Source organism: Phacochoerus africanus, chromosome 1, assembly GCF_016906955.1.
Source record: "Phacochoerus africanus isolate WHEZ1 chromosome 1, ROS_Pafr_v1, whole genome shotgun sequence".
NCBI classification, from domain to species: domain Eukaryota; kingdom Metazoa; phylum Chordata; class Mammalia; order Artiodactyla; family Suidae; genus Phacochoerus; species Phacochoerus africanus.
Window position 1 is genome coordinate 149,277,756 of NC_062544.1, and position 27,624 is coordinate 149,305,379.

The window sequence follows — 27,624 nt, forward strand, 5'->3', positions numbered from 1 at the left end:
GCAGAGGGCAGCCGATAGGGTGGAGAAGGAAGTGGGAGGGAGAGCCCCACTTGCCAGGCTGTGGTCTCCCCCCACCCTTCCTGCACCATCAAAGCCCTACCAGCATCTTGAGAGGCCAAACTTACAGCCCTTATCAGATGGGGCAACTGAAGCCAGGAGGGGAGAGAGTTCATTGCTCAAGGTCAAACAGCCTGCAAGTGGCAGGGCCCAGGGACTTGAACTCAGATCCTCTGGCTTCAAATCCCCGGTCCTGGTGACCAGGTTCAGCCCAGTGCCATCCTCTGCACGACAGGCACTTACTGTTGTGAGCAAGGGTGGAAGAAACATGTGGAAAGTGCCCCTCCCCCAAGCCAGCGCCCGCCCCCCCAAGGCGCCCCCAGCCCCAGCCCTACCTTCAGCAGCCTTCCACTGACTGTGCCCAGGAAGACCACTGTGTAGTTGCCCACGCTGGCCACAGCCACGGAGGAGAGGCCCGGGGCTCGGAACATGGGCGATGCCTTCAGGGGCTGCAGGATGGACAGCGGGTGCTGCAGGTGGGCGGCCCCGCAGTCCAGCTGCTCCGGCTGCAGCTGCAAAAGAGAGGGCACATCAGACCTCGACTCAGGAAACTTCTTGGGCTCTTGGCCCAACTGGATGGCTGGTGTCTCAGGCCTCAGCAGCAGAGCTTTGCTAGTCCTGCTGCTGCTGCTTTATTTGCCCAGCTCTGGGCTCAGGCCTAAACACAAGCAGGTCCCTATCTCTGATCCCAGATCAATCCCTGCCCTCGGCTTCAGTCGTGCAGCTACCCAGAGGAGATGGGCACATTTGGGATACAGAGGAACTGGGCAGGAGTATGAAGGAGGCAATGGGGCCAGCCTCTGCCTCCACTTACCTGCTGATGCCCAAGAGGTGTCGCCCCTGTCCTGTCCCAGCTATATTTTCTCTCCCCAGGCCCCCTGCTCTGCCTCCAGGACCACCCACATTCCCAGCCGATCACCAGACCCAGGCTAAGGCCTCCCCAAACTAAGGCCCCTCTCTCCCTCCCCAGCACATATCCCTTAATCCGCCCACATCACCGATGGACAGACCAAGGCCAGCTGTGTCCAAAGGCACAGTCCCACCATCCACATCAGCCCCACCTCCAGGACCAGGACAACTGTGGCTGGTGACCCCAGTCCCCGGCCATCCCCTGGACTTGTGCCCACCTTTCTCCCCTTTCTCTGAGTTTTGTTGGTTCTCACAAAGGTTTCCTCTGCAATTTGCATAAAAACACAACACAGGCCTCCAGGAAGCGCCTTTGAGATTAAGCACATCATCCGGGAGAGCCAACAGCCACCCCCACTTGGCAACACCACAAATCTTATTTATTATGAAGAAAGATATCTGGCTGAGAAAAGTCACAGGATGTCATGGGGCCATTTTGGTGAAAATGGTGTATAGTCATGACAGCAAACATAACAGGCCACATTTACTGGGAACGGACCCTGTACCAGGTGTGTGCATCCACTCCCTGAATCCTGGCAGCTCTCTGAGGTCCCACATCACAGATTAGGAAATTGAGGCTCAGAGGGGACGTGGCCTACTCAAGGTCACCAGCTGCCGTGTTATGCCACCAGGACTGAAGTGGGCAGCAGATTGGCTTCAGGGCACAGCTTTAGAGGTTTTCTTTCCCCTTGTCTGGGCTTTCTACAAGCCAAAGCCACTGATGATGTGCCTACATGGGTTTTACACAAAATCTCAGCTAGTTTTCTAAAGCAAACCATAAATACTGGGTCCCTCTTCCTTGGGAAAATAAACACAGCTGAGCTCAGAGCCCAGAGAGGAGGTAGGGCTGGAGAGTGCTCTGAGCCACAACCTGTGACTGGGTGGCCTTCCCAGGATGGCTAGGGGTGACCTGGCAAGTCACTTCACTCCGCTGACCTCAGTTTACCCAGCTGTAAAATGGGAGCACCTCCCACACAGGCACAGGATTAGGTGATACAAGGTCTCTGATGCTTAAAACCCTCTGACTGTTCACACGATACTGAGAACAAACCTCAAAACCTAAACTGTCCCACTGGGTGCCTGAGACCTTCCAAGCCCACCCCACACCCTCCTTGCCCTTCCTCCTCCATGCCAGCCACACAAGCATCATTTCTCCTCCTCAGACATTCCAAGCTGGGTCCTGTTCCCATGTTGTTTCCTCTGCTGCAGTGTCACCAGCCAGACCATCATTTCATGGTCTCCAACCTACCCTGCCCAGCTTCACCCTCTTTGTCATCTCTGTGCCCCAGGTGCATGGCAGGGGGGTGGGGGGGAGCTGGGAAGAGGCTGCTGACCCGTCTCCCCAGCCGCCTCTCCCCTTGTCACCCCCACCACCCCCTGGCAATCCTGCTGCTGTAGGGAAGAGGCAAGGCAGCAAGCAGGCAGGAGAGAGGGCGCCTGGGCCTGAGTCCTGCCATGAGGACGTTTTTTCCAGGGGCTGTATAATTTTCTTCACTGAATATGGATTATGTGCGTCATTAAATAATACGTTGTTCTAAAATTAAAATTGTAAACCCTCGCCCCAGGGACAGGATCTTCCTGAGCCCTGCCAGAGGTGGGAGGGCAGGAAGGGGCGGCCTGGGAGACCCGGCTGGTACCTTTGGGATTTTCTGTCCCAGGCCCTGGGATGGGGGTCCCCCACCAGCCAGGATCGGGGTCCTAGGAACAGCGGGGCCCAGGCGGTGGAGAGAACGAGGCAGGCCAGCACTGGGAACACGGTTCTCGACTGCCCACCCTGCCGCTCACCGCCATTAATTCTGTGCTAAAGGAATTCTCTAAAAAGCCTTTCCTCTGACTTTTTTTCTTTGCTATTCTAAAAATAAAATTAAAAAAAATGTTTAAAGGAGAAGTACCGTGTTAGCCGCTCTGCGTGATCTGTGCTGGGCCAGGGCGGGGGGGTGGCAGGCAGCGGGGAGATCACAAGGCTGCAACTGACTCGAAAACGGAAGCAGGACACACGGGGTAGGCAGGGCCTCTGCTGTCAGGGACGCAGCCTGGGAAGGGGGACAGGGGCTTGGGGGCCTGGCGGCCATCCCGAGCACAGCCTCAGCTGAACTCAGTCTCCAGGGGCCATCGGCCCCAAACACGGCCCTGACCCTGTGACTCTGCCTGAGATTCCTCCATTAGCTTGGCCCGCCTCCCATCTCATCAGCAGTTGGTCTTTCCAAACCCCAAACCTCATGGGTGAGGGCAGGGGGAGGGCTAGGATCTCCGGTGGCCTCCTCCTGTCCACCACGGCCACCTTCCCAGGCGTGAGACTGGTGAGCCCCTCCCTGGTGGGCTCCCGGCTGTCCTCAGGGTCCAGCCTGGCATTCAAGGCCTTAGTGATCCAGCTCCTGCCGGCTGCTCATGCCTGGAGCGTCACTTCTTTCTCTGCCCCACCCTCTGCTCTGACCACAACAATCTCTGGAGTTTCCCAAATGTGGCCACACTTTCCTACCAGGGTGCCTGAACCTTCATGATGTTGTTCCTTCAGCTGCCAATGCCCTTCCCACACCTCTGAGTCACTTAGGCTCCCCGCCTCCAGCCCTCCAGTACCCCTTCTTTTGACCCATGCTGTTCCCTCTGCCAGGTGCCCAGGAAGCAAGTTTTTAGCCAGCCTTCAAGAGGCAACTCCCAAAAAAACCTCTCCCCTCCTCTGTCACAGCACTGTGCTGGTCACCACTTTCATTTCTCATGGTAGCATATGATGTATGAGCTTCTCCAGGGTGGAGATTATACTGTGGGGCAAGTGTTTACTAAAGAAATGAAGCTAATTTTGACTAAAATGTGAATGACTGTATTCAGCTTCTTCCTTTCCAAGCAGAAATATTGAGAGCAGCACTGCTGTGCTGTGTGGTAAGAAGAGAAGGAAAAGTATGCATCAAATGTATATCTACTGTGTAACATAGGAGAGGCAGGTGTTCGGGGCCAGGAAGTACCTGGCTCCTCTAAGAACCTCAGTTTATCCCTCTCTGAAATGGGATGAGCAATGGGCGGCATCTGGTCTCAGCTCTTTTCTAGGGGCAGGACACCCTCTCCTTCTCTGGCTGGCTGCCTCCTGGGGCCAAAGCTCAGCTCTGCCCACTCTCCCATTAAAACTCTGACATATTGATTTCACTACCAACTGTAATTGTGTTGACTTTCTCTGCCCAGGAAGCCAGCTGGAGCAAGAGCTTCAAGAGCCTGGCTTCTCAGGCCTCTGCCTCCTGCCCGCAGACCCCAACAAATGTCAGCTTCACCACAGGAAGCACTCAGAGGGGGATGAGGAGCCAAAGGCAGGCTAAAAAACCCTGTGGTTCTGTCCCAGGTGTAGACTACACTGGCTGTTGGGGCTTCATGTTTTGCAATGAAGCATGAAGGCAGGAGCTTTCCTGCCTCAAGTTTTTGGTTGTTATCAAACCCTGATCCCGGGAAAGTGAGGTTTCACTGGTGAGGAGCTGAAAGTGCACATTCATTTTGGGGTATTGAGAAGCAGTCTGCGGGGTGGCCTGTCACTCACTGCACCAGGCTGGGGGCTGCAGCCAAAAGAAGCTTTTAAAACAGCAAAGCACTAAATGCAACATGGGATGGTGGAATAGAAAAATTACATTGGGGGAGCAAAGTCTGGAGTTTAGTAGAGAGTAAAGTAGTCGGTTTCTTAGTTTTGACAAATACGTCATTATTTGTCATAATGTATGACCTAAGCAATGGAGACAACTGAGGGAAAGGTATGCAGAAACTATCGGTATCATCTTTGTAACCTTCCTGTAAATCTAAAATTATTCTGGAGTTCCTGCTGTGGTGCAGTGGGTTAAGGATCCAGTGCTATCTCTAAGGCAGCACGGGTTCACTCCCCGGCCCAGTGCAGTGGATTAAGGATCATTGCTGCAGCTAGGTTGTTCACAGCTACATCTGAGATGCAATTCCCAGACTGGGAACTTCCATATGCCGTGGATGCAGCGTGAAAAATAATATAAAACAAAATAAAATATAAAATAAGTTTATTCAAAAGTGTAAAAGTTATTTTAAAAAGAAAGAGGGAGTTCTCTGATGGCCTAGCAGGTTAAGGCTCCTGCATTCTCACTGCTATGGCTCTGGTTGTTGCTGTGTGGAACAGGTTTGATCCCTGACACAGGAACTTCCATATGCTGCCAGTGTGGCCAAAAAATAAACCAAAACAAAAGAGAGAGAGAAACTGAAATAAAAGTTGCAACTCTTCCTTTAAAAAAATAAAAATAATTTAAAAATAAGAAAGAAAGAAAAAAAATGCAAAGCAGGTTGTGTCCCTTCCACAGTTCAAGAGCCTTCAATGGCTCCCTTGTACCCTCAACATAAAGCCAAACATTGCTCCTGGACCCTCAAGGCCCTGCTCCATCTGGCCTGCCCCTCTTTGGCTTCCCCCTCAGCCCCTGTCCTGGCCAGCTCCCTCTCCCTCAGCATGCACAGGTGAGGAGGCGCCAGGAAATCACCCCATCGATCAGGAGCCAGCAGGGCCCAGCAGGGCAGTAATGGCTGTCTGACTGGCACGCTCTTCCCACAGAGCCCAGGTGAGTAACCCCTCCCCCACTTCAGAAGCTCTGAGATTAAAGGGGGAAGTGTTCTCAAGGTCCCCAAGGTCACAGGTCAGGTCTGGATTTGAAACCACACCCATGACTCCTGAACGCTAACTCCTCCCTCCCACCTTAGCCTATGTACCCTCTCAGCTGCAGCTCCACTGAGCTGACCCCTCCTCAGCTGTGGGCCTACTGGGTGCCAGCCCTTGGAAGCGGGCAGGATGCACTTGGCTATGGGGTCCTCTGGCAACAGCCCCCACACCAAGAAGGAAGCTGTGTGCTGCCAAGAAAGGAAATACCAGCACCTCCCTGTTGGAGACCAAGACTTCACTTCCTGAGGGTCAGGGGTAGGGACAGGGTGGGAGAGAATGGCAGACAAGGCCAGGGAACAAGTCAAGAGGCCTGGCTTTGAGCCAGAGGGAAGAGAAGTGCCTTGGGGAAACCAAGGCACAGAGAGGGGCAGAGTCTTCCTCAGGACACATAGCGCAGTAATTCCCTACCTGCTCCAGGCTGCCTGAATCAGGCAGGTAAAACCAACAAATGGCAATGGACACAACAGCCTGGATGCACCCTTCCAAAGCTTCAGAGGAGGCCTGCTTTGGTTTCCCTGCCCACCTCTCTACAGGAGGCGGAGCCCCCAGCAGCAGGTGCTGAGGTCGTCTGGGCCAGTGGGGCACCATCTAAAAGGGCCATGTGGACCAGTGGGCCAGGCATTCCCAGCACGATGTGTCCACCTATCCACACACATCTATCTACCACCGGCAATGCTGTGAAGCTGAACACACATGGAGGGATAGCCCCAGGCTGAGGTCAGAGGCCCTGGAGCACACACGCTCTTGTTCCCATTTAACAGCCGCAGATGTGCCATGTCTCATGGCTCTAAAGTCACTGCAGCCTGCCCCATCCTCACTGAGCCTCAGTCTCTTCACCTACCAACTGGGGGCAATGACTGCACCACCATACAGTTCAGCTCAGAGCATTGCTCAGTATTGAGCACTGCAGGTACTCACTAAATGTTTCCAATCAGCCCTGTGGGCCATCAGGCAGAGGTTCGGGGACTAGCCACTCCACCCTCCACCCAAGTCAAGCCCCTGAGCCTGGACAGCAGTGTGGCCCTCACCAGACAGGGTGCTGGGAGCCAGGGCCAGGCCAGCCAGGGCTGCCGCCTGCAACCGCTGATTCAAGCAGCCGTTGTTTTGTTAGCTGGACGCGGCCCCCCAGACACCCAGCTCCCCCTTCTCGAAGCTGTTTCTCATCCTGGCCCAGCCTGGCCCCATTTCCAGCCCTCCCTCCCGGGTCCCAGAGGAGTGCAGTGTGGGATGGGCAGCCAGCGACTCTTCCTGGCCAGGGCGGGAGAGGGCAGTCAGTCCCTCCCCCAGTTCCTGCGGGGGCGGGGCAGGGTGGCAGCACAGGCAGCTCCAGCCCCTCCTGGCCCAGGGAACAGTTGGATCCAGCTTCTTGCCCTGAAGGGACGCGGGCCAGAAGCTGAGAGCTGAGAGCTGCAAGCCGCCTCTCCTGGGGACACTGGGCCTTCTTCCTCCTGGGGCTGAGGGGCCCTGGAGATTGCAACTCACACCCTCCTCCCAGTCAGTCCCCCGGAGGGTACTGGCCTCGGTCCTAGAGTCCTCTTACAACTGCTTATGGGTGCGGTGGGGGGCCCTAGCACGCATCTCTGGGCCAGGTCCCATGTGCCGGAGACATGGAGGTGACATGGGGCTCTCTCTCCAGCTGCTCATGTGCCAGTTCAGAGACCTAGCCCAAGTGGGGAAGGGACAGCTTCATAATAACAACACAGTAGAACCAATAAACACAACAATAATGAGCAGCTATGCTTTACTTTGTGCAGAGATCTCTGCCTGTGTAACTTCATTTAACCCTCACCATACCCTCCTAAGTGGCTGCTACTTTACAGCAACCAAAACTGAGGCACAGAGAGGTAATGTGACTTGCCCAGAGTCACACAGCCAGAATAGCTTGACATGAGCCTCCAAGCTAGGCTGGCTGGCTCCAGAACCCTCTTCCTAACCCTCAGTCTCTCCACCACTACTCATCAGGCGCTGCCAACAGTTGTGGGATTCTGGCCACTTGGAGCTGAAAGGCCCTGGATTGCAAGCTGGGGAAACTGAGGCCCACGGAGGAGCTGGCTGCTTCTAGAGGGCTCCATCACCTTGGCCCAGATGATGGACAAGCTCTGAGAGGCGCAAGGGGTGGAGAGGACAGCCGATCCCCATTTTGCTCCTCTCCTGGGCCTGGCCTCCGCTGCAAGGCCTCTGCCCATGGCCCCCCCATTATTTACTGATCAGAGCAGAAAGCGCTCCGTGATTAACGCCCCACTGGGGCCTCGTGGGGCCTCGTAATGGAGCTGCGAGCTTCCTTCCTCCTCTAGTGCGTGATTTATCGTGTTTCAGGGTGAGAGATGGTGGACTGGGCGGGGCGAGCCTTGCTGGCCCAGCGGTGGCACAGCAGCGGGAGAGTGGGTGGAGCGGGCCCTTCCGGGCGGCCTGTCAGTTCGGCCCTGGCCCAGCACAGACTTTGGAAAGAAGAAAACGGCTGAGCTCTGGGGGTAGCCAAGATCCAAATCCACATGGCTGGCACCAGAAGACTTTCTGGGCCTGTCCCCACACAGGGACTGGCTGGTTTCCATGGCAATCCCCACACCGTTGGCAGAGCAGGAGGGGCCCTTGGGAGTCACCTGGTCCAGCCCAGCAGGGGCTCTGGGAGAGAGCCTCCTGCTACCGCCAGCACTGGGCAGGACTAATGGCGAGGCCAGCAGCCACAGGGTCCCTTCTGGAACCAGATCAACTAGGTCTCACTCTCCCTGCAGCCCACAGGAGGTATCCAAATCCTTGGCCTGCACCCCAGACCTCAGATGCTCTTGGTGCATCTCTGCCTGCTGCCCAAACCACATTCTACCACATCGCCGGGCCTCTGCCCCTGCTATGTCCTCTGCCTAGAAGGTCTCCCCCAGCCCCATCTGTCAAAGTCCTTCTCCAACATCCCCTTCCTCTAGGAAGCCTTCTCTGACTCCTCAGATGAGGCTGGTCAGTGTGCAGCTCTGGCTTCGGTGTATGTTCTGCCCTCAGTGTCTGCCTGCCTAGGGGCTTCTAGAGGATTCATCCTTTTTGAGGGGTGGCCATGTAGCAAAGCTGAGCCCCCTCCGTGCCACAGTCGGAGAACCCTCTGCCAGTAGCAGAGACCAGCAGGAGATGCTTCCCGGGAGGTCTGGGCTCTGGAGGGTAAAGGTGGAGGCCCCTGTGGTCCTGGAGAACAGAGTGGTGCGCCCAGGGGCCTGGCCCTCGCCTGGGACTACGCTGGGCCCTGGGGCTCAGCAGCTCTGCAGGCCTCACTGGAAAGTTCTCACTCTCCCCACAGCAGCCCCAGCAGGGGAAGAACATTCCTGGGTCTGTTTCTCTACCTTCAAAAGGGACCCATTCACCCCTTCCCACTGTGACCTTGAGGGCCTCTGTGGCTCAAGCCCCTTCAGTCTGAGTTTCCAGAGGAACCAGGGAGTAAAGGTGATGAGCACAAGCTCTGAAGCCAGACACCTGCTCACCTTTTATCTGTTATGTGACCCTAGGCAAGTCACTTCTCCTCTCTGGGCCTCTGCTTCCCCTTTCTATAGGTTGGGGATAACACTCACCCCATTCTATTTCTGAGTTAAAAGATACACACTATATATAAATTGCTTCCACAAATGCCCAATATAGGATAAGTTCCCAGGAAACAACAGTAATAATAATAATGATGCTGATGGGAGCAGTTCTGGTGACAGAGTGAGGGCATTCTTGCCACCCTACAGCCCAAATCAGGTTGGGAAGCTGATGCCCACAAAGGGGAAGGGACTCCTCAGGCCCAGGGGCTCAGGCCCTTAAGCTCCTCTTCCATGCACACTGTCTGCTCTCCTCTCTTTAGCAACCAGAACCCGGAACCTGGCCTGTTTCCTTTCTCTCCATGAAAACCTACAGCCCTGGTAGTGAGTAAATCAGACTCCTTAGAAGACGTTTCTGTAGGGCCTGATGCCAACCCATAGACAGCCTCCACTAAATGCCAGGCAGCCCCATTCTTGTCTGTCCTGAGCCCATTTTACAGATGGCAACACGGAGGTCCAGAGACAGGAAGCGGCTTGCCAAAGGCCACAGTGAGGAAGGTGCAGAGCCAGGATCTGAATCCGTGGAGTTGGCACCAGAGTCCAGCACTGACCTGCCCACCACTTGGCAAGTCTGGGTGTGGCCGGCTTAACTGGGCATGGCCAGGGCTGCATCAATCCTCCACCCTCCTGGCAAACACTACCCAGGGAGGCAGTGGACATGCAGCTCGGGCCAGGGCTGAGGCAGGTGCTGAATAGGATTTGTCAACTCATTCAAACAGCTCTCATTCGTGCACCCAAAGGGCCAGGGGGCTTACTGTCACATTTCAGAGACAAATGCCACCAGGTGGCTCCCCAACTTCCTCAGGAGGCCTGACCAGCCCTAGCCCCAACTTATGGCCCGGCCTCTGCAGAGGCCCTAGCCAGCCTCACCCCGCTGAGGAACTGAGTCACTGCAGGGGCAGCGCCAGGCTTCCATCCAGGGCCTGCTTGGAGGTACTATCAAAGAGGGGGTTTTGTACAAAGGGCCCCACCCAGATCTCCAGCGGATGGAGGGTAACTGAGAACCTCCACCTGAGAGCCCACAGCTAACACCAGTGGTCACCCACAGCAGTCTCCAAAGCCAGACAGCCGTCTGCAGACCCCTACTCCTGTTAACCAGTGTGTGAGACCCTGGGCCTGAGTTTCCCCATCTGTGAACTGGGGATAAGGGCACTACCTGCCTCACAGAGTAGGGTGGGGGCTATGCGAGCAAATGCATTAGGGCTTGGGAAGGGCCCACATCGTGCCCCTGCTCAGCACTGGGAGCTGGGCAATGGTTATTATCCAGCCCCACAGAGGCTTCATACACCCCTCAGGCCCCCCAGATGCTCAGCGTCTACACCATCGATGGCAGTGAGGCCAGGCCCACTCTCCATCTCAGCCTGCACCCCCTGCCAGATACACCTGCTCGTCACCCCTCTGTCTCTCCCACACCTGCTCACCTTTGAGCCGGTTTGGTCCCCACCCCCTCCCTCCTCTGAGCGCTGCCTGCCCCATTGGCTATTCCACACACTGAGCACACTTTTCTCAGAGGTACTTCTCTTCTCCTGGTACTAATACCTCCACCTGCCATTTCCTGGGCACTTCAGGTGAGATTTCAATCTGCCCACATCCTCGGAGAGAGACACTGTCCCATTTTACAATGAGAAAGCACGAGGCACAGAGAAGGTAACTGACTCATCCTAAGTCACACAGCTCATGGGCAGCAGACAAAGACTCATCATCTGCTTTACCCTCATGCTCCCAGTGCAAAGAGGCGGGTTAGGTGTCTCCTGGCCCAAGACCTGTCTGTCTCTCTAGGCTAGAAAGTAATCCCCTGGAACCTACTCTGCCAAGTTCCACCAAGTATCTTTACTTATAACCCTGGTCACGGGGAGCTCACTCCCAGCCCCCAGCCCAACTCCATGGAAAGCCCATCTTGGAAGCTTATCTCCCTCCACCTCCACCCAGCATTTCAGCCCTTAAATTGGTTCAGAAAACGCCTTCTTGACGACGGGCACCCACCCACTGCATGCCAGTTTAAAACTGCCTGAGGGTTTTTTTTTTCCACCTTTACTATAAAAAGACACCTTGAAAATGCAGCATTGACATTTCCCTGTTGGTTTTCTTTTTGATTAAAAAATGCAAATATTATGGTCATTCAAGAGTTGACAGGAAAGACTCAGGGACACTCAGCCTTCCCTGGCCTCCTTGCTGGGTGGCCCTGGGCCTCAGTTTCCCTCATTGAAAGCACACACCAACTTCTCAACTCACTTTCACCTCATACGTGAATTAACAAAAGGGCTACATGCAATGTCCCAAACAACCAGGGACAAAGTTGGGGCCTGCTGAAGCCTGGGGGACAAGACTTCCTCCCTCTCCGTTATCTTAAAAGTGGACAGCAGAGGACAAAGCCTGACAGGCAAGGAGCTGGAATGTCCAAGACCACCAGCCCAGGGGATCTGGAGCTGAGGTCCCAAGACCCCAAGAGCAAGAGCAGGAGGCTGGGTTTCCAGGGGGCTGAGCCACCCTGCACAGGGGGCAGGTGTCCCTGGAAAAGTGACAGAAAGGCACCGAGACTATCTGGTGCTGCAGACTGGGCTGGGCGGGACGGGACTCCAGCCCTTGATACCCACCCCAACCCCGACCAAACTCACCCTCTCCCCCAGAGGCACCCCTGTTGCATCCCCTACCCCACTTCCATCCCAAGGCCAGGCCGGACTGGGCAGCCCCCTTCTCCTCCATCTTGTCTGCCCCCACCTTTGGGGCTACATCCAGGCATCCGAATCTGCCCTGAACGCCCCACTTCCCTCCATGTCCTCAGACTAGACCCATACCTCCCCCCAACCAAGAACAAGTCCTGGTTGCCCCCTTGGCTGTGCCCAGCACCTGCCACAGAGCCTGACACACAGTAGGTGCTCAAGATGTATCTGCAAATGAAGGAGTGACTATTGCCTGGAAGATGACACCAGCCTCCACCTACGCTCCCTGCTTCTCATCTTTCCTTCCCACCAGCCACCTGGGGACTTTCTAAAGTAGTTACATTAAAGATAGTGACAGCACCTGCAAACATGTGGCCCAGGCACGCTACTTGGGTGCTGTACCGGTGGTATCTCATCTAACACCAAAACGATCCTATGAGGTCAGTACTTTTCTCATCCTCATTCTACAAAGAAGGAAACTGAGGTGCTCATCCAGCTCAGACCCTCTAGCTAAAACCCTTCATGGCTCCCCGGGTCCCCAGGACAGAGTCCCATTTCTGCAATACAGCAGGTCCGCCCGCCTCCCCCAGCCACACTGACCACCTTTTTTGCTCCAGCCCGCCTTGCTGTTTCCCACCTCCAGGCCTTTGCACAGGCTGTTCCCTCTGCTGTTCCCCTCTCTCCTCCAGCCGGCCTCCCACCATTAACTCCTGCCCATCCATATACCTCTGCTTGGATATCACGTCCCCCCGAGGCCTAGCCATCTCTCTCCAGGCTCCCTCTGCCCGGGTCCCCTATCATAGCACTCATCCTTCTGGGCCATAAGTGCCTTGCTACACATCTGTCCCCTGCATGGTCCATGACAGCAGAAAGTAAGGGAATGACCACAGGTCCCCAGCACACAGCAGAGGGCTAGGTACACAGGAGGGGCTTAGGAAATGTTGATTGAGGCGTCCATCTGGCACTAGAGATGGGCTCTTTACTGTTGTAGAACAAGACAAAACAGGTCAAGGTTTGCTGTCCAGGACCAGGCCCAGACCTTGGCTAATAACGAGAATAGCAGACAACCACCAGGTGCTCACTATGGCCAGGTATGAAGTGCTTTACATTAGTTAACTCAGCGAGTCCTTATTAATCCTTAGAGATTTTATTGCCCCCACTTTACAGATAAGGAAACTGAGGCTCAGAGAGGTTAAGTCACTTGTCAAGGTCACACAGCTGGGAAGTGAAGGAGTAGGATTTAACCCAGGGTGCAAAGTCCAAGTTCTTAGCCTATAACTGGGGAACCTGGAGCAAGTATAACTACCCCCCTCCCATCCCCGTCCAAGGCTAGAGGCTGAGACCCTGGGGCCTTGGACACATCTGGGAGCACTGGCCTGGGCATGGGGAAGGGGAGTGGGGTAAGGAGACAAGGCAAAGAGGTCAAGGAGGGCCAGGAACCTACTCCACCTTGGGATGGGGAGGAGGCCCTCGGCTATTCTGTCCCTAGGGCTGTCCCTGGAGAGGCCCTGCCCCCTAAGGAAAGGGAGGCCCCAGCCCGCTTCAGCAGAGTGAGTCACTGTACCAGGCCAGGCTGAGGACGAGGGACCGTGGGAACCAGGCTGGTTCCTGCCAGAGGGGGAGTGGGGGGGCTGTGGGGCCTGAGGAATCCCACACCGCAGCCTGGAGGGATAGGCAGCCTGGAAAGGGCCAGGACGGCCCTTCCCACAGGCTTTTCCCTCTGGGAGCAGGGACTGAGCCCCACTCACCTCCCCAGGCTCTCAGACCCCAGAAACAAAGCCTGTGCCCTCAGGCTGTGATGTCCTAACCACAGTGCTGGGGGCCACCCCAACCAGGCTGGCCCCTGCGGTTGGCAGAGGCTCCTGGGCCCGTCTGCCTGCTCACCCACTGTGACCTTTACCATCAGGGCAGCCGGCCAGCCGGGTGGTGGGCAGCGTGGGGACCCAGCTGCAAGCAAAGGAATCTGCGTTTTCTCAAAGCCCCAGTGTTGGGCACACCCACAGGGGAATAATTAACCTCATGAGCTTGCCAGGGGCCTGAGGATCACGGAGAAGGGATGGGGCAGGGCTACAGGGGGCCTGGCCCCAAGGAGGAGAAGGCTGAGTTCTGCGTTTTGAGAAGTTAAGGCTTCCCCCGGGAGTGGCCAGGTCTCCTCACAGACTCAGTGTGGAGAAGGCACAGGGACACCTCCCAGGACCCCCTGAAGAAGTGACCCCTCCTTGATGGGCTTCCTTGAGTGGAACCACACAAAGTTCCCCCTTGTACTGGGCCCCTGTGTCATGTCCCCCCAAGATTAACAGAGACATCAATCCCCCAACCTGGCTCACTAGTCACTGCCCGGCCCAGCCCGAGCCCCAGCTGCTGTGGTCCTACCACTGGTCCTCCCTGTCCCCTCCTGCACTCCGGTGCTGCATGCAGTCTGCTCACCTCTCTCCACTCTCCCGAGGCCAGCACCTCTTGACCCAGCCACTGGGACTCCTCTAACACACACCCTGAGCTGTGAGGCAGCAAAGGCTGGGCAGCATTAAGAACACAGATGCTGGGGCCAGAAAGCCCAGATTCAAATCCTGCCTCTGCTGCTTCCTAGCTGTGTGATCTTGAACAAGTTCCTTAAACTCTGTGCCTCAGTTTTTTTTATCTGTAAAATGGGGATAAGAACAGAGTATATCTTCCTGTCACTGTTAAAAATCTAGAGTTAGGCCATGGGGTATGTATCCTACAACTGCTCCTGCCTTCCCCACTAGCCCCCATGCCTGGTGCAAGTGAAACACTCAGTAAATTGTGTTGAATCAGTGAATAAAAGTTGGCCTCAGGAACACACCTCTTTGCCAACCAGTGGCCCCCTGAAGAGTGCCTATTGGTTCCCAAATGCCTGTGTCCCTTGCCACACATCCCACTGTGCACCCAGGCCCACCCTGTTGCACCAGTGTCCCTGCTGCACGTACCTTGCAACTGCAGGGCCATGCTCCACACCTGCCTGCCTCCCTGCACACCTGCCACACCCGTGCACACATCTGCCAACTCCCAAAGGCAGCCCTGATGGGCTCACAGAGCTGGCCCAGAACACATATTTGATCAGACACTGCACTCACTTGCTGTGCCTTCAGCTTCAGCCCTGAAACACCTGTGACCACCAGCGGGCTGCGCACCGTTGGCTCTCTCTCCAGTGCCCACCTGGAGACCAAGACCACTCCCACACACTGAGATATGCCTACCTGTAATTCAGCAGGCAACTTAAGTGCCCCATGCTCACACCTGAGCCATATTCACACTAAGTCCCCCCACCACCTCGGCTAACACCTGCATCCCCGCCTGTATCCTGTCGAGTATATCTGGGTCCCCGCAAATGCATTTGTGGCCCAGAGTACACACTCGGGTCCCCGTACACGCATATCTGGGTTGCATCACGGTCACACCTTGCCCAGTTACACAACTTGCCCAGTTACTGCACGCTCTCCCTCGATGGTCCCTCGCACCCCCGCGCCCCGGCGGCCTGGGCGTACCTGGATGTTGAGCTTGCGCTCACAGGCTGGCCCGGTGCCCTGCACCACGCTGTCGAGCACCGCCACCACGTCGGGTGCGGGGTCCACGAAGCAGGCATTGCGTGCGGCGCGGATTGCGGCTTGCACGTCGGCGAAGCGGAAGGCACAGAGCGCCGCAGGAGCTGTACGGGCCGCCAGGGCTCCCTGCGGCCGCTCGAAGACCGCAAAGAGCCTCTCTCGCGCGGGAAAGACCGATACCAGGCGGCTATAGAGATCGCCACGGCCCGCGCCGCCCGCGCACTGCAAGCCTAGCTGGATGTAGGACTCAGTGAGCTTCTTGGCGTCGCCGCCGGCGCCGCGGGGCAGGCAGATGCGCGCCAGCAGGCTCCGCGCCTGGCTCTCCTTGTCGCCCGCGCGCGCCTCGCTGTTCAGCGCCAGATACGCGTAGGTCTGGGCTCCCGGCTGCGGGTCCGGAGGATGCAGGAAGGCGCGCACGAAGCCCAGCTTGTGCTGCTCCTTGGCGCTCTGCTTGATCTTGAGAATGTTGTCGTCGGAGGGATTGAGGTCGAAAGTGAAGAGCTTGGCTAGGTCGCCGCGCGCATCCAGGGAGCGGATGGAGATTTCGGGCGTGTTCTCGAAGCGGTGGTCCTCCAGGCTGGAGTTGCGCGGGAAGAAGGCGCTGCCGTAGCCCGTGTACGTGGCGCCCACGAGCAGGCGACTGCCCCCGGTGCCGGCGGCCGGCGGCAGGACCAGCCCCACGGTGGACGCGTTTGGGTGGTTGGCCGCCACGTTCAGCATGCTGGGGAACACCGTGACGGGCTGGGCGGGCGGCGCGGCGGGCGGGAAGTGCACGGCCACCGCCGAGATGTTGCCCCGCCGCCGCAGCTGGCAGAAGCCCTGGTAGATGGAACCGCACACGACCACCAGGCCCTGGCCCGGGTCCAGCTGCAGGATTTTGTTGTAGTTGTCAGTGAGGCGCCGCGGGTGCTCGCACGAGGCCTGAGGCAGCTGCGGGGCGTGACACAGCGGGCTGTCCGCCACTGGGCCCACGGCCGCCTCGGCCTCCAGGCTCAGGTTAGCGCCCGACAGCTGGTAGAGGCGGTTGACGGCCGCCAGGTACACCGTCCCCGCCGCGCCGTCCAGGGCGAAGTTGTTGGTGGGCGTGGGCGAGGGGAACCGGCGCTGGATCTCCAGAGCGTCGATCCGCGCCGCCCCCAGGAACAGCAGAAGCAGCAGCGGACACGACGGGGCCGGGAATGGCGGGCGCCGCGGCAGGGGGCTGGCCGCGGCGGCCCGGGCGCTAAGGGGTGCGCCGCCCGCGGCGCGACGAGCCATCCGGGCGTGCGCGGACTGCGCGGCGCGGCGAGTGCATGGGGCGCGGCGCGGCCGGGAGCCGGGAGTCCGGAGGCGGCAGGAGGCGGGGGGCGGGCCCCGGCTGCGAGGCGCTTCCTGCCCGCGCCAGCCGCCCCCGGCCCCGGCGCCCCGGCCCGGCTCAGCAGCTCAGCGCAACCCGGGGGCGGGACGGGGGCGGCTCCGTTGCGGATACGCCCTCGCGCCCCGCCCCCGCCGCGCCCCGCCCGGCCGCGCCCCGCCTCCTGGGCCCCCTCCCGCCCGGGGCCCACCTCCCCTGGCGTCCCGGGCCTCAGCCCCCGGCTGCCACCCTGCCCTCCGGCTGCCGGGCCCCCGCTCGGCTGTCGGTGTGTCCCGCCGCCCCGTGCCCTCCAGGACCTTCCCGCGCGGCGACCGCGGCCCAGGGCTCCCTTCCCGGCGCTGCCTCCGCCTCCGTCGCTGGTTGCTTTAGTTCCTTCTCCCTCTTGGCTTTGGCCTGTCTCTCGGGCTTGTTTTATTTTTTCCTTCCTTTTTTCTGCCGTCTCTGTCTCTCTTCCCTTCTCGATGTCTGTCTCTCAGTGTCTCCCTGTCTCTGTGCTCCCCCTCCACCCCCGCCCCCCCGACTCCTTGCGTGTTGTCTCTCCTTGTCTCACTCAGTCTCTGGTTGTCTTTCGTTCTCCGTGTTACGTCGCCCCCACCCCCACTTTCTCCCCTGTATCCTCTCTCCTTTCTCTCCGTTTTTCTGTGCCTGGTTCTCCTCCCACCTCCCCTACCCCGGTCCCCTCGGCCTGTCTCTGTCTCCCTCCCTCTCTTTCTCTCCATCCCTCTACCCGCTCTGTCCACCCTCCTCTCTGGCGCCCTCCCCCTCTCTCTCCTCACTCTCCACTCCCTTTCACAGGCACCCCCAGGGGCAGCTGGGGAGGGGGCACCACCCCATTCAATCCCATGATCTGTCCTTCAAACCCCAGCCCCAAAAGAGGTTGGACAGGTGACAGGGACAAAGGGACCAGAGCTCCAGGGTCAGACATGAAACAGGGAACGTGGAGAGGAACTGTTTCAGGCCTGTGCCAACCGGGGGGCCACCCAGAGTAAGATGTCAGTCCTGGGGGATGATGGCCCTAGGACGCCCACAGTTGCCTCCTCTGGAGACCAAGCTGCCCTCCCACTCACTTTATTTGGGACTCTGGAAGGATCTAAAATCCTCCCAGATTTAGTGGAAGATCAGCCACAGGTGAGCTGGCACTGGGCCTACTTCTCCTTTCACCTGGGAGGAGCAGGTGAGCACTTGGGGCCCAGGCAGGCAGTGATGACTACGGGACCACAGAGCCTGCATCAGGAGTATGCATGGCCTTGGCCACAGTGGGTGCCCAGGTGCAGTTCGCCCCCTGCCAGGCACTCTGCCAAGCCCTTCACCCACACAGCCACCTTCTGAGGCTGGTACTATTATAGTCCCACCTTATAGATGCAGAGCCTGAGGCCCCAGAGGTGAAGGGACTGGCCCAAGAGGCACAGCGCTTAAGGAGCAGAACTATGACCTTTGAAAGCCCAAGTCTGCCAGCTCCAAACATCCACCCCCCTCAACTTTCCTCCGGCCCCAGGCCAGCTCCAGGCTCTCAAAATGGGGGGCTCCCACATGGTGGGTGCACATGGTACCTGTGGTCCCGGCTCTGAGGGTGGCACGGCCTCCCTCACCTGGCCAGGAAGGAAGACAGGGGGTTTCTCTGGGCCCCGAGGGGTAGGCAGGAAAGCCCAGGCCTACAGCTGGCCCCCACTTCCCCAACACCGTTGCCTTCCTGCCATCAGCATCTGCCCATCACGCCTGCCTTTTTCCAACCCCTCTGTCCGTCTGGCCACTGCTTTGCTAGCCAGGAGTATTTAACACGGGAAATCAGAGGTTCTGCTTCTGGGGCCCCATCCCCCACCCCTGAGGCCCAAGGCCACTCAGGGGACAGCTCGATGGAACTAATGCCCCCACCTCCACCTCTGGGTGAAGCGCACTCATGTGCCACCCGTGGATTGGGACCAGGAGCCCCTCAGGAACGCAGGCGGCTGCCTCAATGCCCCTCGCCCCACCCTCCCTGGAGCTCTCCCCAGCATCCCTCTATCTCCTTCTCCATCTTTTTCTCATCTTTCTCCAGCCTTCCCCACCCCATCTCTGGTTTTGTCTGTCTTCTTGCTCCTCCTGGTTTCTCTCTTTGTCTCTCTCTCCCAATCTCTCCCCCACCATTTCACTCTGTCTGTCTCTTTGTGTGTGTGTCTCTCTCTCAGCGTCTCTGCCTCTGTCTCCCTCCCTGTCTCCCCCTCTCCCCCTCCCAGCTTCCTTCCTGTCTCCCGGGCTCCTCTAGCCGCATCCTGCAGCTCCCCCCACTGAGCCTTGAGGATAATGCTCTGTGTGGTCGAGGCTCAGTCTGGCACGCAGCAAATGGTTCCAGTTCCAGGCACCTTGGACACAAACTACCTGCCAAGCTGAGCACAGGGACTCAGAGCCGCCTGGAGCTGGGGGTATGCAGGACCAGGTTAGCTGCAGAAGGCAGAGCAGGATCCAAGTGTCCCTGTGTAAGCTGGAGGCGGAAGTGCTGTGTAGCCTATGGCTAGACACTTGCCCTTTCTGAGCCTCAGTTTCCTTGTCTGTAAAATGAAGACAATCATGTTAGCACACCAGGCCCTGAGAGGTTGATGTGAAGCATGGAACATAGCAGAAAGCACAGTGCTGGGCAAGTGCTTTTCCCCTTACACTGAGCCAGGGCCCATTAGGGCCCATGGCAACTGGCAGAGCCACCGTCTACCCGGGGCAAACTACTAGGCTGAGCACTGCCCTGCACAATTTCACGCCAGCATCACAGCCAGCTGACGAGGCAGGCAAGGGTCACTGAACCCGTTTCACAGGTGGAGAAACCCAGGGGCATTACCAAGGTGAGGATTTGAACCTGGATCTATCTTCAGATCCTATGCTTGCTCCCCTCTGCCCATTAGTTGGGAGCTCCCCCAGGCCAGGATGGGTCATGGCGGTGGCCATACTGTACCCCTGGCCAGGCAGAGAGTGCTGATAACTGTGGGCTGAATGAATGAAGGAAGGAAGGAAGGAATGAAGGAAAGAACACATCTCCCCCGACCTTGCTAAGAGGCAGTGGGGTGTCCTAACAGAAGGGATTCAGAGGGAACCAGGGAGAGGTGGATGGCACTCAGGAAGGCGGGGGAGGTGGCACGGCACATCAACTCACTTTGAATCAACTAACCCAGGTTAACCAACCCCTGCGTGACTGCCAGCTAACCCTGGTTCACCCTCTGATTCAGGCCCTTTTCAGTCTTTGCTGTTCTGATTATATCAAGGAGAAGGTCTTTGTTTGGCACTAGTGTATCTTTAAGGCCTCTCTAACATTTGTCATTGTCCATTTTTAATAGACCATCTCAGGCTCAGCATTCTAGAATTTACTTATAGATCCTTGTTTTCTTGATAATATTTACAGTTATTTTTCTGGTTTTGGCAAGTGAGACTGGCTTTCCAAGCACAATAATGATATAAAGCTTGCTTGATAAATGCACTTATCAAAGTTTTTAAAACCTGAGTTAATTTAAAGACAAATATGGAGTAGGCCATAAGGCAGGTGGTACAAAATGCCTGAAAATTTGGAAACGTTAATCTAATCCAGTGCCTTCGTAGCTGAGGACATGGTGGCCCAGAGGGGCAGGTCCTTGCCTGGACACCCAGGGGTCAGTGGCCAGGCTGGCCCAGAGAAGGCAGCCCAGGCCTCTCACTGCTGCCTGGGCGGGGGCTTCCCCATCCTGCCCTGTCCGCGCTTGGCTCTCCAGGCGCCCAAAGCTGAGCCGTGAGGAGCAGGAGGAAATGTTTTCCTTCTTCAATTGGAAAAAATAACAGTGGGGCCAGGGCTGCTCGGGGAGGGGACCCTGCCCTTCTGTCCCTTGAGTCTGGCCTCAGCAAATGCCTTCCGTGCAGGAAGTGCTCCTGACACACTCGCTGCTCCGAGCACTGCCTTGGTGACAGGAATAGAGTCCTCTGGGACAGCTCAGCATCGCCAGGGTGGGCCCCAGCGGTGCCAGGAGCCACCAGTGCAGCTCCTCCGGGGCTCTGCCCTTCTCATCACACCCTGGGAACAAGCTGAGAGGTGGGTTTTATCAGCCCCATTTTACAGACGAGGACACTGAGGGTCAGGGAGGTGCCACCACTTGCCCGCAGCGGCATAGTGTACTGGCTCCTGCTCTGGGCCACTGCATCCCTCCACCCCTTGCCTTAGAGGTGAGAGACCTGAGTTCCAGGTCAGCTCTGCCCCAGCCACCTGGGTGACCTTGGTGGAGCCACTTCTCTTTGAGCCACAGTTTCCTTTTCTGGAAAAAGGGGAGCACAATCTGCCTCCCAAGGCTGCTGTGAGAATGGAAAACACATGCATGTCAAAGGCCCATCATGTCAGGAAGAATGTTCTAGTTCAGAATCACGGGGTCCTCTCCCCCAGGCTCCTCCAATCAATCATCTGTGCCCCACTCAGGAGAGCCCCCCAGACCCAGATAATGATGTCATCCTCATAGCAGCTGCGTCTGAGACACATCGTCAATGCCAGTGTCCTTAAGGCCTGGGACGCATAAGATCACCTCTTTAGGTAACCCTCCAAATCTCCCTCTCCTATTCCTGTAAACATGGACACCGAGGCTCAGAGAGGCCTAGAGGCTTTCTTGAGGTCACACAGCAAATAGATGGCCCGAAGTGACCTCTGCCCCCTCTCTAGTCAGCCTTGATGCTCCACAATGAGTCTCCTGTCATTGACACCATGTCCTACTGGAGTGGCCCAGGACGGGTAGGGGGACTCTCTAGTAGCAGCACTGACAGGAAGCCGTGCACATCACGCTTAAGTGTTTCCATTGGACACTTGGTGCTACTGGAGTGACCTGTTGGTGTTTCCCCACCACAGGCTGTGTGGAAGACCAGGGGGTTTACCCTGCTTCCTAGTTCTGGAGTGTTGCCTCCTTGGCCCCCATTGGCTCCCGTCCCCTGGGGGGAGGGTGGCTGTCCTTGACTGTGACAAGCTGAGCCCCTGGCTCGCTTTTCTCTGTCTTTGTCTCTCCCAGGGGTGGGAGGAAATGGTTCTCATTCCTGGTGGTGAGAGACTCCCTCTCCTGACTCTGGGCACATCCTTGCCCTCTGTGGAGGGACGCGGCAGCCTGGGGTGGGGACTCAGAAGCCCCCATGCACCCATCCTGGGCGCCTGGCCTGCCAAGCCCCCGCGTGGCCCCTTTGTGCTCTGTGAGTCGGATAATGGGCGGCATTCTCAGACGTCCAGTCATGGGTCTGGGCCCGTGAAAGGACCCCGGCAGCTCCACACTGAGGCCTCTGTCCAGCAGTGGCGGGGGGGTGTGGGGGGGTAGGCAGGGCCATCCCAGGGGGACCCCACCCACATTCCCAGGCTGCCACCATTGCCAGGGGACATCTGCTGGGGGACGGGCTGGGGGGCAGGGGCAGATGATCCCTGAACAGACGGTGGGTGCTACATACATAGAGGCACAGGGAGACAGGAAAGCCACAGGTGAGGAGGAGCCAGGCTCACATGGGCTGAGCACCTACTGTGCACCAGACATTTCCCAGCCAATTCTTTAAAAACCCTCAAAGGTCCATGCTAGTGATCCCATTTGATGGATGGGGAAACAGGCTAAGAGGCAAGGCCATGGTGCTGGGTTTGAACCCAGGTCTGTCTGACTATGCTCATTCCAGCAGATATTGAGTGACCGCCTACTCTATGCCCTGGGTCATAGCAGTGATGATGCCCTGAGGAGCATTTTGGCAACCAAGCCCACAGGAGCAAGACAGGCAGGCTTCCCAGGGGAAGGGGCACCTGAGACATGTTTAGGGAGCCCTCACAGGTTACTGAGTATCTAACATAAACTTCATCTCTCACACTGCAGGGACTGTGAGGCTCCTCTATAGGGGAGGAGGCTGCAGTGCAGAAAAGGACAGTGACTTCCCTGGAGCCACCCAGCTGCTCGAGGTGGAGCTGGAACTTTCAGGTCTGACTGTTCCCTCTTCTCCAGGAGTGGGGTCCAGCCAAGGCTAAGGAGCTATCATCCTGTGGTCCTGGGTTCAGGTTCCGACGCTCTGCCTCCCATCTGCGTGACCCAGAGTGAGTCCCTTTGCCTCTCTGGGTCTCAACTTCCACACCAGTGAAATGGGTCTACATGTCCCCACCTCTCCAAGCTGTGGAAATCAATGAGATCACCTCTAGATCACCCAGCTCGAGTAAAAAAAATCAGTGGCATTTATCATTGAGTCATCGATGGGGAGGAGATGCTGCCGCTCTACCACCACCCTCACCCTTGCTCTGGAAGGTTCTTCCCCTGCCCTGCCCTGGCTGGCTGGAGCTCAGAGCTGGTACCCACAGGGGCATCTTCTCCTTGTCCCTTCCTCTGCCCCCTGCAGCCAGACTCTCATCTCAAGACACTCTGTCCCCTCCAGACTACATCTCCTCTGGGCCTCAGCCTTCTCTTCTTTAAAATGCACCTGCCTCTCAAAAGAGTTGGCCAGTGACACTTGGCATCTGCTCAGGTCTTTCCTCAGTGGCTCCCTGGAGCCTGCTGCTAGTAGGTACCCCTTAACCTGGCCTAAAACTGAGTGCCTGCCACATGCTGAGCACACGTGAGAACTGCACAGGCCTCAAGGCTCAAGGATGGGGCCACTGGGATGCCCTCGCACCAGGCTGTAGGGAGGAGGTTGGCCTGGATGAGCAGGGCCTAGTCTTTCTCCTCCAGGGCCTGCATGCATTGCTAAAGAGAACCTAGTGTCCAGAGAAGGTGTGTTTCCTCTCTTGTTTTCTTGATCTGCTGGCATGCATCCCTCAAGACCCTGCCCAAATGTCACCTTCCCTGGAAAGTTCTTCCTAGCGAACTCCTAGGCATCCCTCAAGGCCTACTCTAAATAGCCCTTTTCCTGAGAAGACTTCCTTGAGCATGAAGCAGTGTCAAAACTCCTCCCATCACATTGCTTACCACACAGTATGAGGGCAACTTGCCCTCCCCAGTGGACTGGGAGGTCTGCCAGAAGGGGATGTTTAGTCACTGCCAATAAATGTTAGAATGGATGGACAGCTGTATCACCACCCCAGGGCATCTACCAAGCAGACAGGATGGTCATGCTGGCTGCTGGAGACCCCCTCCTGGGCAGTGCCAGACAGACTCTGCAGAAGCTGCCTCCATAACCCTTATTTTGTCCATGTGGCCACACTGACTACCCACCTTCATAAGACCAGGCCACATCAGGCCATCCTGCTCTGTGCCCTGCAGCCTGGGCGACCCACTGGTCCTCAAGGTGACCCCTCACCCCTGATTCCTGGTGTAGTTCTGAGGGTCCTGCCCCCTCCAGGCAAAACCCTGGGTAGAATAAAAGACTAGAAAACAGAGTCCTTCCTTCATTCAGTAACCCCTAACCAAGCACCTACTATATGCCAGGCACTGGGGATATTATGGGGACCCCACAGGCAAGGTCCCTGTTCTCAGACCAAACTCATGGGGGAGGCAGCCTCTAATCAAATAATCATATAACTGCAAAAGGTCACTGATGCTACAAAGGGCAATACCAAGTGGTTCCAGGACTGCTCAGAGGGGGACTTGAACCACCCTGGGCTCAGCAAGGGCTTCCCTGAGGCAGTGACCCCTGAGCTGAGCTCTGCAGGATGCTGAAGGGGGATCCTTCCCAGCAGGAGGACAAGAGCAGAGGCTGGAGTGAGGAGCTGTGCGGGACCTGAAAGAGCAGGACACATGCCTCGTGGGTGAGGTGGGGCCCTGCTGGGTTGGGGGCTAGGCAACCCAGACTGCACGGCTAGCTCAGGAAGCTGTGGGTGCTGTCAGAGGGAGAAGGGCAGGAACCGGAGGGCTGATGGAGGTTCGGGAGGGAGTTTTCACAGATGTCTGGGCAGGCTATGACCCAGGGGCCTAGACAGGTGGCAGAGGAAGAGGAAGGCAGCCCAGGGCTATTTAGGAGGTGGGCTCCCAGGGTTGGGTACCGGGATATGGAGTGGGGGTGGGGACTCCTGGCAGGAGGTCCTAGGTCGTGGGCTTCGCCAGACAGGGGGTGTTACCTCTTTTGGAGTCAGAGAGCAGCCGATGGGTGGGGCCCAGACCCATTAGGGAGGCATTAAGTTCAAGGGCCCTGTCACTGGGTGCAGACTCTGCCCCAGACTCCATCTACCCTATCTGCACTCACACAGGGGGCATCACACCCCCAGGCCAATGGCTCCGGGCAAGAGCCTTTGCAGAGACGGCTGCCCCAGGAGGCTAGACCAGAGCCCACTGGCCCCCTGGGGGCCTGGTACTGAACCTTCCTAAAGCCCATGGCAGCCTGCAGAAGCCCCTGGGTCCTGAAGTGTGTGCACAGGGGCAGGCTTGGTGGGAGAAGACAGGTGTGAGGGGATGTGCACACAAGTGCAGTCCTGCGTGTGTGTGTGTGTGTGTGTGCACGCTGGGGTCAAGTGTTAATTGATGGGGGCCTGGGTGCACATGTGGGACAAGTGGACAAGCTAAAGTCTGCATGTGTCAGAGGCTTACATGAGGGCTGCTGTGGCCCATGGTATATGGTTCAACTTGGGGTTCTGGTCCTGAGAGGCCACTGGTCCTGGTCTTGCTGCCCCTAGGCCTGCTAGAGGGTTTCCTCCTGAAACTCCACGGTTTTTAAGATCAACCTTCAGAAGCCTGATATCTGCTTTGTAGGGTTCAGCCTGGCCTTGTGTGGTCTAGCCTCTGACCTCAAATGGTCCAGCCTCTGGCCTTGGATGGTCCAGCCCTCAACATTGGCCAGGCCAGCCTGTGAGCAATTGTTCAGCCTGGCCAAAGTCCCCTCTGTTGAGGAACTTGGAACTGGTTCTTTAGGGACTTTTGGGTGACATCATCCTTCATCTTACTCAAAAGCAGCCTCCACTGACCACAGGGTGTCTTAGGACGAGCCACCATCCTTTGCCTGGACTTCCCCCCAACATCCCCCAGAGTTAGAATCTGAGTCCCAGAGTTCCCAGCAGCCCCTGAGTTCCTTGTGTGCAGATTAAGTCCCTCTATGACCCTCAACTTCTCTCCCTGCACTATCCCCTTGGCTAAGCCTCCAGAGTGCTTCCAAGACTCGGCTCTGTCTTCTCTTCTTCCAGGCAGCCTTCCCAGATCTCCCAGACAGGGTTAGTCCACCTACTCTCGACTCCCATGGCTTCCCATGGTGCCACCATGAAAGCATCCATACCAGGTGACAATGTTTCTGTTGCCCTGGCTCCCCTACCAGCCAGGAGGCATCTCAGGAGCTGGACCTTGTTGGGGGCATCCTGTGTCCCCTGCATCACCAGGCAGAAAGTTAGACTCAAAGCAGTCTCACAAGGATGAATGAATGAATGAATGAATGGGGGAGGAGATGAACAAATGTTCTCCCATCACTTTCTTGGCTGGTACCCACTCCATGCAGCTCCAGGGCCCTCTTTCCACCACCCCTCCCCTCGCATCCTGCTAATGTCTTCAACTGCTCTCATCCACCTGCCAGGGAAAATCGATTCCCCCTGGCCTGGGGAGGGTCTGTGAGTCTAAAATACAAGTTTTCAGATGAGGATATGACTTGGTTGGGTTGAAATTTACAGGGCAATTGTGCCAGCTTCACCTTCATCCCCCAGCTAAGGGCTACAGGAAGGGGAGGGGTAGTGTGGGGTCCCCATGCAGCATGGGGGCCAGAGGGACCAGGTTTACATCTGCCTCACCACTTCCAAACTGTGAAACCTTGGACAAAGCCCTTCTCTCTCCCAGCCTCTATTTTCCCTTCTGGAAAATGGGGGTGAGGCTCTACCTCTCAGACTTGGGGGAGCCTCATCACCCCTTGCACAATCCCTGGCACAAAGCAGAAGGTCAAGACTGCAAGGTCTAAGGCAGAAAAATACTTTTGGAATAAAGGCAGCTGAAATTTATTGAGTCTGCCCAGGAGCATGGCTCCCAGGGCTCTCTGGGAATTATTGCATTTATTCCTCACAACCACCTATGAGGGAGGACCTTTTCTTACATCCATTTTGCAGGTGGGAAGTAAGACATGGCAGAGGTAAGTGATTTGTCCAAAGTCACCAATTGAGGGGACCCAGAAGGAGAAAAGAGAGAGAGAGAGGATGGAGAAAATATTTGAAGAGATAATAACCTAAAACTCCCCTAACATAGGAAAAGAAACACTCAAGTCCAGGAAGGGCAGAGTCTCATTCAGGATAGAACATGCCAAGACACATACTAATCAAATCAACCAAAATTAAAGACAAAGAAAAATATTAAAAGCAGCAAGCAATAAACATTCAAGGTAAGAGCAACAGATAACATTCAAGGGGACCCCCATAAGGTTAGCAGCTGATTTTTCAGCAGAAACGCCACAGGCCAGAAGGGACTGGCACAATGTATTTTAAGTGATGAAAGGGAAAAACAAATGTACAACCCAAAGTACTCTGCCCATGCTCTTATTCAGATTTAACGGACAAATCAAAAGCTTTACTGGATAAGCAAACGCTACGAGAATTTGGTGCCACCAAACCAGCTTTATAACAAATGCTTAAGGAACTTCTCTAGGTGGAAAAGAAAAGCCCACAACTAGAAACAGGAAAATTACAAGTGGGAAAGGCAAACACATGGCAGAGTCACAGACTGAATGTGTGGCACAGCCTGGACTCAGCCCGGCCTCCACGGCCATGTGCTCAAGGCAGAACCTGGGAGGAGCCCAGCGCCCCTCCCTTCCTCCCACCTTCCAGTCCCAGATCACCCCCCAGTCACCTCCTATCAGTCTGACTCCTTCAGCAGCAAGCCCCACCCCCTCCTGCTGGGCGGCCTCCACCTTCCTCTCCTAGAATTGCTTCTCCATGAAGCAGCCTGAGGAAGATTTTCAAACTACAAATCTGTTCCTGTGTTTTTCTACAACTTGAAAGCCTGCAATAGCTCCTGGGGTAAAGCCCCAGCCCGTGTCCCTTCAGCCTGTGGACTCTACGGTGGTCAGAGGC

The 27,624-nt window shown here is 56.8% G+C and overlaps 1 protein-coding gene across 3 annotated transcripts in view; it reads right to left on the reverse strand.

Moving 5' to 3' along the window:
• The window catches only part of PLXND1 (plexin D1), a 49,829-nt gene extending 33,013 nt beyond the window's left edge, over positions 1-16,816 (reverse strand). Inside the window, exons 1-2 of one of the 3 annotated variants that reach the window (XM_047781499.1) lie at positions 15,329-16,816; positions 393-569 (exon numbers count right to left, since the gene is read on the reverse strand). In XM_047781499.1, coding sequence (XP_047637455.1) covers positions 393-569; positions 15,329-16,642 — 1,491 coding nt within the window. In that variant the 5' untranslated portion in view covers positions 16,643-16,816. Of the gene's footprint in view, positions 1-392; positions 570-1,067; positions 1,119-2,855; positions 3,051-15,328 lie in introns of those variants that run through there. The other 2 variants (XM_047781519.1, XM_047781510.1) reach the window with 2 other exon arrangements.
• Positions 16,817-27,624: the final 10,808 nt, after the last annotated feature.